General features: G+C 40.3%; 1 protein-coding gene across 20 annotated transcripts in view; it reads left to right on the forward strand.

Annotated features, from left to right (window-relative positions):
* Nucleotides 1-18447, forward strand: part of EPB41L2 (erythrocyte membrane protein band 4.1 like 2) — a 218962-nt gene that overhangs the window by 157543 nt on the left and 42972 nt on the right. For all 20 annotated transcript variants that reach the window (XM_046004678.1, XM_046004670.1, XM_046004675.1 and 17 more), the window contains 5 exons: nt 573-660; nt 5021-5173; nt 5769-5866; nt 13142-13314; nt 18104-18276. In XM_046004678.1, the coding sequence (XP_045860634.1) occupies nt 573-660; nt 5021-5173; nt 5769-5866; nt 13142-13314; nt 18104-18276 (685 nt within the window). The remainder of the gene's footprint in view (nt 1-572; nt 661-5020; nt 5174-5768; nt 5867-13141; nt 13315-18103; nt 18277-18447) is intronic.

The raw sequence follows: 18447 nt of genomic DNA on the forward strand, positions 1-18447 counted from the left end.
TCCTGTTAAAAAAAAAAAAAACCGAACCAGTATTTCTTATATTATTAACTTTATTCCAATTGTGTTCAATAGGTATTTACTGGATAATTCAGATTTGAAATACCAGGTCCTGAAATGCCATGGCCAGTATGGAGTCCTTGCTCTGTGGGAGCTGAAAATTAGTGGAGTCATGAATAGAGATGGGGATGGCAATAATTTTAGTATGGGCAGGATGTGATATGTGTTAACTACCGTAGGTGTAAGATCAAATACAAGTACTTGTGGTCTATATTATGAGCAGTCCTGGTGAAATAAAATGAAGGAGTAGGAAATAAGAATTTGCCTTTTTCAGAAAGATGAGATCATTTTTTTATTCTCAGGTAACTTATGTTGCACCCATTTCTCCAGTGGGGAAAAAACTGAAAGCAATTTTCTGAGATAATCTAAAATCTCTACCCTTTCCTGCTTATCTGCTGATTTTGTGGGGTTGCTCTCTCCCTGGGGATTCTCTGAGCTCATCCGCTCCTTTCCTATTTTGGCCACATTTGCTTTGCATCTGCCAGTAAGATAATATTATTTCTTTTGATTCTCAGGGGCTTATCTCCAGCACAAGCTGATTCTCAGTTCTTAGAAAATGCGAAGAGGCTCTCCATGTATGGTGTTGACCTACATCATGCCAAGGTACTGTCTGTATGCTGGGAAGTAGCATCTTTCCCGTCTGTTGACAGAAGTTCTGAGAGGACTCCAGTTTCAGAGGGGCCGCGCTCACTCTTAGGAAAAGGCTATTCACCCTCACTCAAGGGTGTCGAATATTTCTCCAGTGACTAACGGTGGGGTTTATGCTTATGAGAAGGACCACTGATTCTTGCCCTACTTCTTTTCTCAGTGAATTCCCTCTTACGTACTTATCCTAAGACTCCTCTGTCAGCCATCTTTACCCCTTGTCCAGGCTTATTCTGCATCCCAGCTTTTGTGTCCAGTGGTGCCCAGCCCCCCTCCCACTTCTGTCGTGGGAGAGGACAGCAGTTTCTGGCAACCACAAAAAGGCAAAAGCAATATGGATGCTTTGAAAAAAACTTGGGCTTATGAAGGAGCCTGAGGGTTGGACTCTTCTCTGCAGGTCTGTAAGATGGAGGAGACTGGCCTAGGGTCCCAGGGAGGCAGCACCTGCAGCCTAACTTGAGAGGTGGGAAGAGGATGGAATGGTGGCCTAGGTGATAGGAGAAGGGGACTGGGTTGCGAAGATGCCACTAATAAGCATCACATACTTCATGATCCTAGTCTGGGTGGTCACAGGGTGGGGACGGCCCAGGAAGAGAGCTGGAGGTCAGCCAGAAGATGGATTTGGTTTTGAAAAATGTGTCCAGAGTCAGCTTGCGGAAGGAACCAATGGTTGCCTGGTTTTAAAAGACCCTGCCAATCCCTACGTGTAGCCAAGGAGTCTCCAATTGTGTGATTGGAGAAATCTCTTGGAAAGCCTCCCTCCCAAAGACCACCTCCCTCCCTAGGCCTCTGATTAATCATTCCCACTCTCGTGTTATTAGTACTTCATGTTTGCAAAGCACTTTTTCCCTCAGTGGCTTCCTTTATTCTTTAACTGTTTCTCCTGGTTACAAAAGTAATACATGTACATTACAGAAAATAGAAGCAAACAAGTGGGGGGGGAAACACTGAAGTCTCTTTATGCAGAAATAAGCACTATTGCTATTTTGATACATTTTCTTGTTTTCTTTAAAGAAAACTCGGAACACTTGATTTCTGAGGCATTTTTTTCGATAGGATTGCACTACAGGTATCATTTTGTGAGGGGTTTACTTTTATTGGTTGTTTTTTGCTTGCTTTGTTAAAAGATTTTTCCATGTCAGTAAGTAGTCTCTGGGATCATCATATTTAACTGCTAGGTGCTAGATGCCTTTCTTTTTTTTTTTTTTTTTAAGATTTTTATTTATTTATTTGACAGAGTTCACAAGTAGACAGAGAGGCAGGCAGAGAGAGAGGAGGAAACAGGCTTCCCGCTCAGCAGAGAGCCCGATACGGGGCTCAATCCCTGGACCCTGGGATCATGACCTGAGCTGAAAGCAGAAGCTTTCACTGAGCCACCCATGAGCCCCATTTTCTTAAAAGTAACTTCCGTGTATACCACCACATTTAAGATTTGAGTGTTTGTGTTTTGTTTTTTTTTTTTAATTTTACAACTGCATAAGACAGAGTGCAGAGAATGACTTGCTTAAGCTGCATATTGTTGCCTGATACCTTCTGATAAATTCTAGGGACTAAAATGGGGCTTCCTATCACTTGTGTGTCTTCTAGCTCCTTTTTCTCTGTGACGGAGACAGGCAGGGTCAGCCAAGAGACCCAGACAGGGGAGGCAGGAGAGAACAGGTTTGGGACCAAGAAGCCCTTGGATCTCTCTTCTTCTTAAATGCTGTTACTCTGGCCATGTGTAAATTTTTAAATTTGTTGATCACTAGTTAGAAACCAGTTCTTAGATGGCAAAACTTGGCAAAGTCTGATAATTCTTGTTTGTTGTTGTTGTTGTTGTTTTTAAAGCTTTTATTTATTTATTTGACAGAGAGAGACACAGCAAGAGAGGGAACATAAGCAGGGGAGTGGGAGAGGGAGAAGCAGGCTTTCTGCCAAGCAAGGAGCCTAATGCAGGGCTCAGTCCCAGGACCCTGGCATCATAACCTGGGCCCAAGGCAGACACTTTATGGCTGAGCCACCCAGGCGCCCATGATTCTTGTTTTTTTAAAGCGTATCTTAAAAAAGTAAAAAAAAGTTGTAGTGGGCTGTCTTTCAGTATAATTTCCATTCTTGCTGTGGGGTTAGGACAGATTGCTTTTTAAATAAATTCAGAGTAACATTTATTCATTCTGTTTGTCATCTGATAGACTCATAATATTTGATGAGGAGGATACTTGTAGCATGTTGAAAGGAAGGTCAATATAAAATAACTTTTGGTGGAGTTTGAAGTTTGTGCCTTCTTCTTTCATTGTCTCAATTATATTTAAATAAAAAAATTTATTAAGAATTCTTAATGGTACACTCCTATTAGGACAGGTCAAAGAGCATTAAATGGAAGGACTCTTGACACTCAGGTACAGGGAGACCATGAGATAGGAATACCTCTGAGCGCAAATCAGCAGCCCTCCTAATTCCGTTGAAGGGCTGAGGAGTGTTTGCCAGAGCCCAGAAGGAGAGATCTGTGTGTGGAGAGGACGGTCTTCAGAGGAGCTGCAGTTGTCACAGACAGGGACGTGTCCCTGACCTCCCTCCCTCTGGCCCCTCTCTCCTCTCTCTCATCTGCAAGAACTTTCAGAAGTCAGAGGACCTGGGATCCTGCTGATATGCATAGGTTGCAGCTTCCTGAGAAGGAGTGAGCAAGGCAATTTTTCTGACTTTGTTGCTGATGATTGGCAGAAGTCACATGTAGAGAGGACTAAGGCATGCTTTTTTCCCTTTCACTTGTTACTCTTTATCTCTAATTCATATTCACACAAATACTGATAATTCTGAAGCAGTATGAAGAACAATGGAAAATGAACCAACTTACTTGGGTGCAGACTGTGTTTATTCTTAAGGAAGATAAAATAGCTTCAGTGTCCTGTCTAAAGATTGCTCAGACTAGAGATGACTTTGTTCAATGTTTCAAGTCACTGTTGCCTCCTTACTTGTGGTGAGAACATGCTGTCTTGAGCAGTCTTCCGGCCTGCTCCCCGTGGCCATGGCCGTTGATGTTTTTGGCAAACACATCATTTGTGGCTAGTGCCAAGTTCCTTGGGCACCTGTGCCTGATTCATCCCCACTTTTTTCTCTGTTCCTAGAGAGAACTGGGGCTTCCAGATTTGGGTGAATAAAGCACCTTATAGATTAGATTTTTTTAGACTTGCTCGGATTGTCCAATGTAACTTTATGTATATATATGAATTATTCAGGTATGGTAGCAGAGAAAGCAATTGACATTGGTTACTTAGTACTATCCTTCTATTTTTAAAAAAGTAACCTGATTTCTTTTAGATGATTAAGTAACAAGGCTGTCAAAATGTTACACTTTGATTGAGTATCAGACTAGATTAAATGTGGTGTTTGTTGTAGCAGGCTCAGTAAGAATTTCTGCCATGTTGTAAATGATTCCTGAAAATATGAATTTCTCTGAATAGTAATCTTCAATTTTACAAATCTCGAATGAGATCCAGTTCTTCCCTTAAAAGTGAAACAATGACCTGTGTATTTTGAGTGTTTTGCGTTTGTGTCCTCAATATCACTTGCAATGTGGGGAAACCCTGTTTAACTTTTATCTGTAAATTTATCTGGTTCTAAAATATTCAGGCTTGTGATAATTCTAGATTGTCATCTACTCCAAGCTAAGATGCTGGGGAGTGAAAACCATTTGAATAAATTCAAGATTAGTCTGCAGTCCATCGAAATATGCCAGCCAAAGCAATGCTGTAATGTGGACTGGAGGTCAGCCCTCTGAGTTATTGAAGAGCGGCTCCAAAGAATTCATAGATTTCCACAGTCAGTGTCCAAGAGAAATTTTCTGTGAGGGATTGGTGTTTTGCTGAATGGAGGCGTAAATTTAACAGCTATCAGCTAGCATAGTCCTTCTGAAATAAATTTGCCTGAAGTAAAATGGCCCACCGCACCTGAGGGTGGGCTGACAGACCATCCCCCAGGGCTGGAATAGCCTCCGGGAAAAGCCTGTTTCTTCAGAATGTCTGCCTTGAGTTCTGTTTCCCTTCTTCCCCATGAGCTCTTGCAGGCAGGCTGGGAAACATAGAGGTTGTACCTTTTGGAAATTATCATATCCTGTGGTCAGATGGCTGTACCTTTTTGACCAATCAGAGTTGGTCCCGGAAGATAAAAATTTAAGATGTTCTCTTAACTCATGGACTGTCACTGAGATTTAAATACCAGCCTGTAAAATTGGCATTCCTGGTCATGGTTTAAGGGTTGGGGGTAGGGGCATGGATAATGGGATTCCTGTCCTTTGTAACTCTGACAGCTCTAACCACGGTCAATGACGGCTTATGCTTGGCAGGACTCAGAAAGCGTGGACATCAAGCTGGGTGTGTGCGCTAACGGGCTCCTCATTTACAAAGACAGACTGAGAATCAATCGTTTTGCTTGGCCGAAAATCTTGAAAATTTCCTATAAGCGCAGTAACTTCTACATTAAAGTTAGGCCGGCAGAGGTAAGCAATGTCATGTGTGTTTGGGCATACCTGAACAGCTCTGGTCCCTGTTCTTCATGGCCAAGGGATAACTGAATTTCTCCCCACTGAATTTTAGTAAAATGAACTATTCTTTATTCTTTTGTGGCAAAAAAAAAGGCCAGAGAACTTAATGATAAGAACTTAATGATAAGTTCTTAATGATAAGCAACATGAAGTTTCATGTTGCTAAAAACAAAACAAAACAAAAAACCAAGAGCCATCCATACCTTTTAGTAAAAAGGAAAAGTAGTAAGTGCCTGCCACATAGTGGAGGGTGGGGGGGGGGGGGAGGACATTATTTTGTTGTTGTTGAAACATCTAAGTGATAGAGATGAGTAGGAAGATGGTAGAACGAGTTGTAGTGGACAAGGGTTTGAGTCTGTAGTTGTACCTACTTTTCAGAAACTAGTATTGCAGTCTATGAAAAATTCATTTTGTGTAATTATACTGCATATACGAATGTCTCCTTTTTTCGAGAACTAACTTCTCGCAGAAACATCTGAGTCCATGTTTTTCAGTAGCTTCTCATCAACTTCTAAGAACTGTACTGATTTAATGTATTCATTTACTCTAGCTCGAACAATTTGAGAGCACCATTGGATTCAAACTGCCAAACCATCGGGCAGCAAAAAGACTATGGAAAGTGTGCGTGGAACATCATACCTTCTACAGGTAATTTTAATGCAACAGCTTAAAATTCATTAGAACAGCTATTGGTACCCTGTGCGTATTAAGAGGTGTTTGTGGAGAGAAAGACAGAGGCAGCCACGCCCTATCTTACCTCAGTGCCGCACCTCCTTGGCTGTGCCTTGTCCTCACTCAGAGCTGATCCACGTCTACGGTGGTCCCAAACTCGGCGGACTACAGCTACCTTTCTTACTGTCACCACACTCTCCAAGCCTGGCTGCCATCCCTCTTGCCACCATGAGTCATCACAGGCTTCATTTCACTGTCCTTACCAGCTCCCTCCCATTTGACTTCTTTCCCCCATCAGCCCAAATGCTGGGGGTCTGTCCCTTTGCTGCTCTGCCAGGATGTTCTAACCATGTGCCCATTGTGCACATCAGCCTGCCCCGCAACTGGTCCTGGGTCAGTCCTGTGTCTCAACCTTACCGCTTCTGTATCTGTGCTCACAGACGCTGCCTTCAGTGACAACTATCCTGGTACGCGTGCTCGTTCCTTGTGAGAAAGAATCGCATAACTCCGCATAGTGCTATAGGTTATTTCCTGCGTCAACTGGATCCTCAGAGCTTCCAGGGAGCCAGACCTTTTCCTTCCTTTCCCATCACAATATTCGTGGTCTTCCTGAGTCCCTAGGAATCTGGCTTCTCTGCTCAGATGCCCTTTTTGCGTGGGTCACAGATTATAAAAGCTGTGGTCATGAGCATTCTAGGTTCACATACCCTGTTTTCCCTCTTTTGCCCATAATTATTAGCATTCCCCCCTTTTTCTGTTCATTGTTTCCCTCCATCCTGTCTCAAGGAAAAAAAAATAATCATTCCTCATGGAGTCTCAATCCTTCATTTTATGCCTCACATAAGATCATGCTTTGTGCATTATGTACTCACCATTGAGTGGGCCAGTAAGTCCAGGACTTACTCCTTTAAAAACCAAAATAGACAAATAAAACCAGAAGATCCCCTTAGTCCCTCTAGCTATCTTTAGCTTGGGTCCCATCTCCTTTTGTGCTTGTCTTCAAGGGCATATTTCTCCATTACTCTTCTTAGCTGTCATTTTCCCTGTTTCCTCAGTTCATATTACTGTGGTCTGTATAGCTACGATCCTCCATCGTTAAGCTTTTTGCCTCAGACTCTTGCTTTGTTACTCCTGTGCTACCACACTCTGGTTGTGTGACTGTGGTTAAGTTACTTTACCTTCCTGGGTCTCACTTTCGTCATCCGTGCAATGGTAATAATAATAATACCTACCTTATAGGGTGGCTTCAAAGAGTAAGTGAGAACACATGAGACAAATGTAGAACTATTTCTGGTATATAATAATGTTTCTCATCACCATCAGCAACATCATTATTCTTAGTTTGGTACTACAGTGTGCTATTTTTAAGGTGAGTTATTAGCTGGTACAAGTGACTCAAGTTAAATTGACACATGATCTTTTTAAAGACTGCTCTAATATATTCATTTTAGAGAAATGTAACTCATAAAAGATACTTGAATCCATCTGACATAGTTACACTGAGCCTATTAATCTTTGAAAAGTTTGTACTTTCTCTTGGTAGCCACGACAAATTTCTCAGAACAATGTGAGTCTGCCTCAGATAAAGCTAGTAGATAACGTTTTTGAGTTAAATGACACACAGGTCAAGGCAGGACAGATAGCAGGCTTTCCGGTCAGGTAATGATAATGGAAACAGTAATTATTTTAGAAATGACAGGTGCTATATTCATTAAGCGGATATTGTCGTCAGACACACGACCACTTGCTTTACCTTGTGCCGTCTCATGTATCACTCACCCCCACTGAGCAAGTGGCTCGGAGCTGGGTGCCCATAAAGGGCACGGGGGCCAGGTGCCCACGCAGAGCTGGGGACCTGGCTCTGTGATCCCAACGCCCGTGCTGGTCACCTCTGTGCGGTCCTTCCTCTGGTATTCCTGTAGCAAGTGTTTCCGAAATGTTTGTTAGCCCTTCAAAGCTCTAGGCTTCTCCATGTTTGCTGACACACTATGACTCCAATTTAAAAGTAGACCAGCTTGCTTCTGCAGACTTTTGAGATCATGGTTAACAAAAGGATTTTTAGATCTTTAATCCTTGTGCAACTTTTCTTACAAAGGATAGGAGACGGTGTTTCTAAAGCAGGGCATTCATAATTCGTCTGCAGAGTGCTTTGAATCAGATCTGGATTTTGTTCTGTTTTTATCACGAAAGATGCAAATGATTTCTTCAGAAAATTAAAATGGCCTTCAGATTGAAGCCATTAAAGACACAGATCTTTCTGTTGATCGATAGCCACTCAGCCAAACTAATATTAGAGGAACAAGAACATAATAGTACAGCGGTTATTCTTCTTTGAGTGTTTGATAGGGCCTGTCACCCTTCTAAGTGCTGTGCATGGATCAGTTCTCTTAATCTCTACAACACCGTTGTAATCTTCACTTTACATTTGGAAAGTCTGCGAAACAGAGAAGTCAGGAAATGTGCCTGTGGTCCCATTGACAGTCACAGGTGGAGATGGAATTTAAAGCCAGGCCCTGGGGCTCACAGTGCCCGCTGCGTACCTGCTCTGCTGTGCTTCCTTCTCTCCTCCCCGGCCCCTGGCTTTTGGTGGTGGTGGCAGCGTATAAACAAGATTAACACAGGCCCCTGTAGCCTGGCATTAAAACTGTCCCTTAAACTTGGCACTCTAGATCCAGAGTTAGTCAATCAGTGTCATCTGCCACTTCATAGAGAACTTTATTGTTTAAATGTCTGATTGGCTTTAGTAACTGAAATGTGTGTTTTTCTTGAACATTTCTTTACTTTCCATAGGTAATTAATAATAAACGTTATAATAATATAATGTTGAAATAATCGTATCTGAAACATTAATAATACTTGATTTATAATGGGATGATTTTTGTAAAATTAAAATGTTACTGTGCTTCTTAAGCAGTAAAATATATTAAGTTGATTTCTTTTGTGATGTCACCTTAGATTGTCTTGCTCAGGACCATTAAAACTGTAGAACGATTAGGTCATTATTTATAGCTTGTAAATTCCCAAAAGTGAAATGATAGAGTCTTGTAGTGATTTTGATGTTGTTTTTTTGAAGATATGTTCTCCTTTGGTAAAGAAAGGTAATGTCAAAAGGAAACAATTGTTCAGTGATCTTGAAACACTTTGTTGCTTGGCCTACGTTTTGGTAGGAAATTTATTGGCATTACCATTGACTTAAGCTACCCAAAATTTTCTTTTAGAAAAAGCTAAATAAATGTCTGTTCAGTCCATTTTTGTTTTAATATTTGCTCCTGTTTAATTGCAATTAAAAAAAATTAAGGATTTCTTTGTTGTCAGGAAATTAATCTGTAAGTTGATATTTTGTGTATGTGGTCACCAGTGCCATTTGGGTAAGGAAGTATTTTATCTCAAGTTGAAATAAAATAAAAATCCTCTAGTTAATGACTTTCCTAATCTTACATTGTGATAGATATATGCCTTTCAAATACTTGCCTTGTATTTCTTGGATTTATATTTTTGAAATATCTTTTACAAAATGCGTAAGTGAATGATCTGGTATGTGTTTAAATGGCAACCAACCATCTGTTACCTTAAAAACAAATTAGACTAGGGGCACCTGGGTGGCTCCGTTGTTAAGTGTCTGCCTTCCACTCAGGTCACGATTCCAGAGTCCTGGAATCAAGCCCACCATCGGGCGCTCTGCTCAAAGGGAAGCCTGCTTCTCCCTCTCCCATTCCCCACTGCTTGTTTTCCCTCTCTTGCTGTGTCTCTCTCTGTCAAGTAAATAAATAAAATCCTTAAAAATAAAAACAAATTAGACTAAAGAAATATGATTGTGTAGAACTCTCTTCCCCTGGACGTAGATATTTAACTGGTTACATATCCCAGTCTATATAAATGAGAGCCTGCTTTCATAACTGGAGGAAAATATAAAACCAACAACCTCATTTTACAAGGGCTTTTTGTAGCATTGGGATTGTTTTATTAAATTAAGACTGAAATATTCAGCAGCAGTACTCACTGTGTGTTAGAAGTTCTAGAACTTATAGCCCAACTTCCCTTCTCTAAAATCCTGGTGTAAGACAACTCAAAAGCTGTTCTTCAATTCTGTGACTATGTAATAGTGAGAACAAGAATTCTGGAAAATGGATAGGTAGACATGTCTTTGGATTTTCTGGCTATTTAAATTCAAGTACCCTTCAGCCTGTTTTTTTGAGCATCTGCTGTATATGGGACCTAGCACAGATCTGTGTGAAGTTATGTAAGATAAACTAATAACCAGAAAATCAGAAAACACTATGGAGGTTTTCTTAATTTTGTTTGAAATTGTTTTGTGAAGACTGCAGTTTCTCAGGTTTCTCTCTTTGTGAGTTCAATTAATTTTGTAAAAGAAGAGGAGAAAGTTAAATCTTTAAAAATATCTATGCCTTTACCTAGATATTCTTTAAGATTTCTCATAATTCCCACAAGTCAGTATCCTGTTTCTAGTTTAAAATTTTTTTAAAAATTTGAGTTGGGTTTCATAAATCAGATTTGATAATACCCATAGGCCTAAAAGGGGTGTTATCACTGCTGGGGGTGGGGAGCAGTTACTGGAACTAGAAATGAGAGCTACCAGTATATCCTCCTGTGAAGCTGATCGTTCTAGGAAGACTTGGCCTTTGGTTGAGAGAGGCAGTCAACTGAGGTGACCCTACAGATGGCTGCCAGATACCCCCGAACCTCACTCTTCTCTTTACTTCCTGTCTTTTGTTTTGTTTTTGAATAGTTACACTTCATTGGGTCAGATAACATGAGACCTGTCCTTTTATATGTCACACGTATGATACATTGTTGACTGTAGCTGCATATACATCACGCACATGATACATTGTGGACTGGCCACGTGTTGTGCATCTGGTCTCTAGAATGTTCTAGCTTCATCCTCACTGAAGCTTTATGCCCAGTGACTAACAACTCCCCATTTCACTCTCCTGCCAGTCCCTGGTAACCACCATTCCAGTCCTGGAATCTATGAGTTTGTTCCAGCTTCCTCACACAAATGAAATCATGTAGTCCCTGTCTTTCTGTGTCTGGCTCATTTCAGGCAGCACCGTGTTCTCCAGATCCATTCATGTTGTCGTGGATTGCAGAATTCTTTTTCTTGTAAGTCCGAGTTATCACTCTGCTCTGCGCATAGACCATGTCTTTATCCATTCATTTCTTGGTGAACGTTTATGTTGTTTTCACATCTTCGCTATTGCCAGTAGTGCTGTAATGAACATAGGAGTGCTTCTGATTTCTTTTCAGGATCCCAATTTCAGGTGTTTTTTTTTTTTTTTTTTCTTTTATAAGTATCTAGAAGTGGGATTGTTGGATCATGTGGTAATTCTATGTTGAGTGTTTTGAGGAAGCTCCATACTGTTTTCCATAACTTTGACATCTTTGTGCTTTGCCACCAATGGTGCACAGGAGTCCCACTTTCTCCCCCTGCTTGCCAACACTTGTTGTCTTTAGTTTAAAAATTTGGGGGGATGGGGTAGTTTCTTTTAGGGTCATCAATGCATATTTTCCCTCTCAGGTATTCTTTAGAAATTCTTTTTTCCTCTGGTTGATCTTCCATTGACTATAGAGAATACTTCATGAATAGATGATAAAGATACATGTGATTTAGCTAACTTGTTTTTCATGAATGAATATTTCTTCCCTTTTTTTGAGGGGCAGGATGAGAGAGAGAGAGACGGGAAGGGCAGAGGGAGAGGGAGAGAGAGAGAATCTTAAGCAGACTCATGCTCAGCACTAGAGCCTAATGTGGGCTTCGACCTCACAACCATGAGATCACGACCTGAGCTGAAGTCAAGAAGTTGGGCTCTTGACTGAGCGACGCAGGTGCCCCAAGAATGAATACTTCTTTATCATTGCGTGATGAGCCTGCCAGTGACCCTTTTTTTTCTATAGATGATTGCTTTCTTACAGAGCATTCTTAGATCCTCTTTAACTGGATTGCTAGGTAGGGAAACCCTGTCATAGTCAACGAGAGAGAGAGAGAGAGAATGATAAAGGACCACATTTCTCACCCTGCCTCTCTTATTTATGATCAGGATGCTGAGAAATTTTATCTTTCTGTGCCTTTACCTCGACTAGAATCTGTTGTTATTGCCTTTAAGCAGAAGATTTCTTAAAAAAACAAAAACAAAAAAACAAGCCAAAGTTTGAAAAATACTTGAAATTGTAACAAACTCTTTAAGAAATCCCTTCCTGGAGGGATGCCTGAGTGGCTGCATCGGTTAAGCATCTGCCTTTGCCTCAGGTTGTGAGCCCAGGGTCCTGGGATTGAGCCCCGCATCGGGCTCAGCAGGGAGCCTGCTTCTTCCTCTACCCCTGTCTGCAGCGCTCCTGCTTGTGTTCTCTCTCTCTCTTTCTCTCTGACAAATAAGTGAATAAATAAAATCTTTTAAAAAAGGGGGGGGGAAGAAATCACTCCTTGGAGAATGAAAGAAAAAATGTTGATGGAGCTCATGTTCTGGAATTGTCAACTGAAGCCATCTTGTTTAATAAATGCTGTAAGAGCTCCAAGATTATCTTTGTTTGTTAAGATGTTTTGCCAACTCATGATTAGACAATGGAAGCGAGACAATTCCAATTGTATGCCAGACAAGATTGGCTTTATTTACTAAAAACATACTTTTGCATAAGTCTGAAAGTATCTGACATCAAGAAAGTTTGCCTTCATTTATTATGAGCCCAGGGTATAAGCAGCGGAATTGTGCTGGCAAGAAATGATGTTAGTCATCTCTACAGATCTGCTGTGTGCTGTGTTCTTCATGGGAAAGCATCGCTTGATGGAATGGATTCCTGAGTTGGATTGGATGTTCTTTCCCAGGAGAAATAGACATAAATACTGAGAATTACTAATGGTAATGGATTGCCACTTGGCACTTATAGCTAGAAGCAAGAATTCAGACATATGTGTTTATATAAATGATTTAAGCTAATACAAATAAATAGCCTTTGATATACACTGAGAACAGCTGCTCTTTCGCTCAGGTTGTGGGAAACATACTATTCATGAATACATGACTGTGGATTTAGTCATCTTACCGCTATCCTAAAGCTCTGTATGTAGGAGGATTTATAAATAATGTTCTTTTTCATTAGAAACTTTAGGCAGCCTTTTGCTCTTTAAGTTGAGTAATCTTAGTAAAATGGGATATTAAAATATAAAGTTTCAACTTTTTTTAAAAAAGAAAATTCATAAAGGCTCCTATTTCGGTTCTTTGTTTCTCCCTACAGGCTTGTGTCTCCAGAGCAGCCACCAAAGGCCAAGTTCCTGACCTTGGGGTCCAAATTCCGCTACAGCGGCCGTACCCAAGCCCAGACCCGTCAGGCAAGCACCCTCATTGATAGGCCAGCACCACACTTTGAGCGTACCTCTAGCAAACGTGTCTCCAGGAGTCTAGATGGAGGTAAACACATTTATGATAGTTTGGATTCCTTTAATCTTTCTCTAATCCAGTGGGGTCAGAAAGTGGTGATGTAGTTAATGAGGTCCTCAGAAGCATCCTAGAGGGATAGCTGTTTATTCTGAGTAAATAAAATTGTATTTCTTATACTCACAAGAAAAGTTTTATAGTGTTTTCAGCTGTCATTCTGAACCTGAATTTTTGCAGTGTATGCAAATATTGAGAATTCTTGTGGATAAGATGTTGGACAAACATACAGTTACTGATCTGACTTAATTGTGATGTATTTTATGTGTTTTAATTTCTTAAGCTTATTAATTGATGGCAAAAGTGGAATTCCACAGATTTTGGTATGATAACATAAGAACTTTTATTCAAAGGAACTTAAAGTGTTCTAATTTTATGAGTTTAAAAACCCTTACTGAAACTTACCAAACTTTCTAGCATATTAGAAACCATCTGCATCTTTCAAAGACTAGTTGAAATGTGGTGCTTTAACAAAAGGAAGGGAAATACAGTGTAATCACTAGTTCTTCAGCCAAGGCCGGGGTGGGGGGAAGGGAGATTTGTATAAATTTCTATGTTGTTTTATTAGAATTCTATAATATTTTACATATTATTTATAATATTATATATATATTATATATAATATATAATATATTACATATATTTATAATATATTTTACATATGGAAATAAATTGATATTCCTTTCCTTCATATATGTATCTTATTATCCTAATTTTGGCTTAATAGCAGGTCTTCTGTAAAGGAACTAAAGTTAATTTTATGTTAGAATGCTTTATAAGAGACTTCATTTTACTTTGTACCTAGAAGAAATTAATTGATGTGAATGGCTTTCTCTTAGAAGTAGTTTTCCAACATTTTTTGGTTGATTAATCTCAAAACATACATAAAAATAGTAATATTAAATTTAAAAATTTGTTTCACTACTGTTGATCACTTAAGACCTTTCTTGGTTGCTTCTTTTACTGACATTTTTCTGAAATATGAACTAGACTAACTTCTGTTTTAAGTGGCTAAAACAGATATGTTAGTAGTTAAAACTGCGCTTGTGTGTGGGTGGGTGGGTGGGTGGGTGTGTTTGTAATTTGAGTTTTTGAGTATAGTTGATCTAACAATGTTACATCAGCTTCAGGTGTGTAACATAGTGATTCAACTTCTGTGTAATGCTGTGTTTGCCACAAGTGAAGCCACCATCTGTCACCATGCAATACTATTACACTGTCATTGTGTTTTCTCTTCTGTATTTCTCATCACCATGACTCCTTCATTCTGTAACTGGAAGCCTGTATCTCCCATTGCCCTTCACCCATTTTGCCCCTCCCCTGCCCCATTTCTCTCTGGCAACCATCAGTTCTCTGTTTATAGGCCTGATTTTTAAAATGCACTCTCATTGATGAAGGATTGACACTCCTCAGCCTTGATCTATTTTTTGTGGAATAAACTTGGAAAAGAGATCCAGGCAGACACACAGAGATCTGTCCAGGGATTTGTTGATGGGCATTTTTGTATATATAGTGATTAAATCTTGACTCTGGAGAATCTTCCATATAATTTTGAGATGACAGGTAGTGCAAGGGGTTCATAAATTGTGGTTCAAGTAAATGTCCACATTTCCAAATGTGGTAATTTAAATTTAGTGAATTTTTAATGTGCCATAGCTGTCAGTGTATCTTTTAGCTCATCAACAACTGAGCACTTTTTTCAAGTAAATGTGAAAAATGTGCCTGCTCATGGAAATATTTCACAAGCCTTGCCCCTTACCACAGAGAATTTATATAAGTGCTGCCTAACTGCTCTCAGTGTTGGTTAATGCCCCAAGAGAAGTCATTCCTGCTGCTGGAATATTGCTTGTTTCAGCCTTTGTTTTAAACTCTGAGGCATTACAACTCTTACATCACAAATTGTAGAGTTTAGAAAGAGCAGTCAACCACTGTGTTTTGACATAGATAAACATGGCTCAAGGAAACCCACCGTCTTGTACAAGTGGTGAGTGCAGAGGATTATAGTAGGTCTGTATCTGAACACAATGATTTTTACAAGTAAAAGCCACAAACATGGCACAGTGATCCATTATTTTTCCTTTTGTGTTTTGGACACTGTAATTCATCAGATGGGCCAGTCATCAAAAGGATTATTGTGTTCTTGTGAAAAACAGAAGGCTTTTCGTGCCAATACATGACCAGACAGCCAGTGAACTATTTGGTGAGGGATTCCAGGCTTTTCCCCTCCCAACGCAAAGTGAAGCTGTAACCTGGTACTAAACTGTATTTTCACCACCACTCCCCAGCAATATACCTTCCTGTTGTTGTTATTGTTGACATGGCTTATATTTTCTTGTCCCTGTTTAGTTTTTAAGTTACACTGGACTAATTTAGATTCATAAATATTCCTTACTTTAAGGTTTGGCAAATGAAAATAAATCTCCCAGTTCTCGCATGCAATCTAAAAATGAATGTGATATCTAAGATGAAGCATTAAAATATAAATCAGTCTAGAACAGCTTTTTTTGAACAGTGCGATTCTGAGATTGGGAAATCAAACCCCAAAGGAGGCAAGTCAGTCATTTCAGAGAACAACCGAGATGCATCTGAGATTGGAGGAGACAGTGATGTCCTGAAAATGGAGACTATAATAAGCAGGGACCTGAGACTGGGCCATGGGAGAAGGAGGGCCCATCTGGGGAAGAACCATTTTGGTTGAGACTTGAGGGATGAGGGGGAGCTAGCCCTGAGTAGAGAGCATAGAGCTGGAGATAAAACATTCTGGGTGGCAGAAGCAGCCGGTCTGAAGGTTTTAAGATGAGGGAGAGCTTGATGCAGGCCAGGAACAGAAAGAAGGCTAGTTAGAGTTTTGTAAATGATGGGGAGAGGTAGGCTGGGGACAGGTCATGCAGGACCTTGCAGGCCACAAGGAAGAATACAGTTTTTATTCTAGTGCTATTGAAGTGTGTGTGTTACACACATATGTGCACACTTACACCAGCCCGTAAGTGCACTCTATTATCTTTTTTAAAAAACCAGTTGGTGCAATGTTGAGAATGATTGATAGGACAGAGAGGAAGCAGGCAGACTGGTTTGGAGTACTCCAGGTGAGAGGAGTGAGGATCTTGCTTGGACAAGAGTAACCAGTTGGCCATTTGGCATCATAACCTGGGCACCGGTGGCCTCCAGGCTTCTCGGGGGTCAACAAGTGCTTAAGACCTAGAAAAGGGTTTTTGTCTCAAAATGCAACCCCCCCCCAAACCCAAAACAAATAGCCTACCCTCCTGCACACTGAAATTAATAAGTGTCTAAAAGCATGCAAAAATAAGTATTTTGTCAACCTCATTATATAACTTTAAATTTGATATTCATTAACATTTTGATTCCCTTACAGCTTAAACCATTTGTAGGTCAGAATTTCCCACTTTGCAATAAATTGAGTATGTGCAAGAGGTGCTTAAAAATCATAATCATTACTCATAGTCCTAGATTTTCCAAGGAAAAGTTATTAAAATCTTTTCAAAAGTTAAAAATGCTGGGAAGTAATTATGCTTCATGTAAGATGAGACTTTATTTTATGATTTTGGTGTGGGCTTTCAGAAGTGGGAGTACTTAAGGACCGTCAGAGTCTTAAAGTGGCCCAGAGTGGTAAAAATGCAGAGGAAGAACTGGCCACATTTAGATTCAGTTGGATTTGATGGTGTTGAGGGATGAAGGCCGAAGGCATTAAGGTTTCTGGCTTGGGTAACTGGTGACCGTATGAGTGTGGTATCTGGCAAAAAAGGCAAGGCTGGGGTAGAAGGAAGGTTTGGACAGGGTACGTGAAGGGTGTGGGCCGAGAACTTTCTTGTAATACAGAGATTAGAGGTGCTTGATGCCTCCCTAGTTCAATATGGCGGATCACACAATCCCTGCCCTCTAGGAACTTGCGGCCTAGAGGCCTTTGTGTCTACTGCACTTCTCTGGGGACATAGAACCAATGTCAGTCACCCTTTTTTATACAGGTGAAATAACTTTAGTCATCGGGGGCTTGAGGGAGAAGCTACACACGGACAGAGGCTGTGTCATTGCTTCTCACTTGCATTTGTTGAACTGTGATGCCCTCTTAGGTTGATCTGCTGTATGACAGAAATTTCAACCTAATGTATGTTCCTGTTGATCTGCAGGAGAGATGAAGGAAATACATGAGGGCCAGGTTTGCTGGGTCAGAAAGCTGTCTCTGTATTAGATTTACTGGAGGTCAAGTTGAGGCATTCAGCAGGGAGGTTAGAAAAATAAAAACAGAAGTTATTTCTGTAATACCGTCCTTTCCTGTCTTGTCATAATTTTGAAGGGTACTCAAATTAAAGGTTCCTTTATGGAAAAATCTTAAAAACTTACTGAAGCAAGTCATTTTAATCCCTAGGTAATTATTTGTTGCGGTAAATAGATTCAGAAATAAGTTCAGGCAAGATCAAAGAGACCCTAGAGAATTCAAATATTGCTCATATTAAGATTCTGACATTATGCGCCATGTCTGTTTCAGCTGGTCTTAGAGCTCCTCCTACTGGCCAATGATCAGACTCTACATCCTTCAAAAATCGGATTTGAGAGCCTGGTGTAGTTGAATGGGTTAAAATTCGGATATAATTAGAATTTGGTAAAAGTTTAAAAATGGGTTTGATATGTTGGTATCTTCAGAGCTCAAGCAACGTTCCTGCTAAATGTCTGCATGCTGCCTGTTTCTCAGTGTAAGCTTGACCATTGAAATGTCCTGAAGTAATCCCAAGTGACACTTCTTTCCTAGCTCCAGTTGGTGTTGTGGATCAAAGTCTTATGAAGGATTTTCCTGGACCTGCTGGGGAGGTTTCAGCATACGGCCCCAGAGTTGTCAGCACTGCTGTGGTACAAGATGGGGATGGCAGGAGGGACCTCAGAAGCCCGACTAAAGCCCCACATGTGCAATTCATTGAAGGAAAGGTATGGTAAATTAGCAGAAAAATGTGATCTTAAGTGTACTTCGACTGGAGGCTGTTACATTTGTTGTTTCAGAACTCAGGTATCATTTAGAATTAGTCAGCGTATGTTCTCTGATAGAAGGTCTCAGTATGTAGGCTTCTACTGGTTTGAACAGGGTCTCAAACGTTTTCC

Source organism: Meles meles, chromosome 5 (assembly GCF_922984935.1).
Source record: "Meles meles chromosome 5, mMelMel3.1 paternal haplotype, whole genome shotgun sequence".
NCBI classification, from domain to species: Eukaryota; Metazoa; Chordata; class Mammalia; order Carnivora; family Mustelidae; genus Meles; species Meles meles.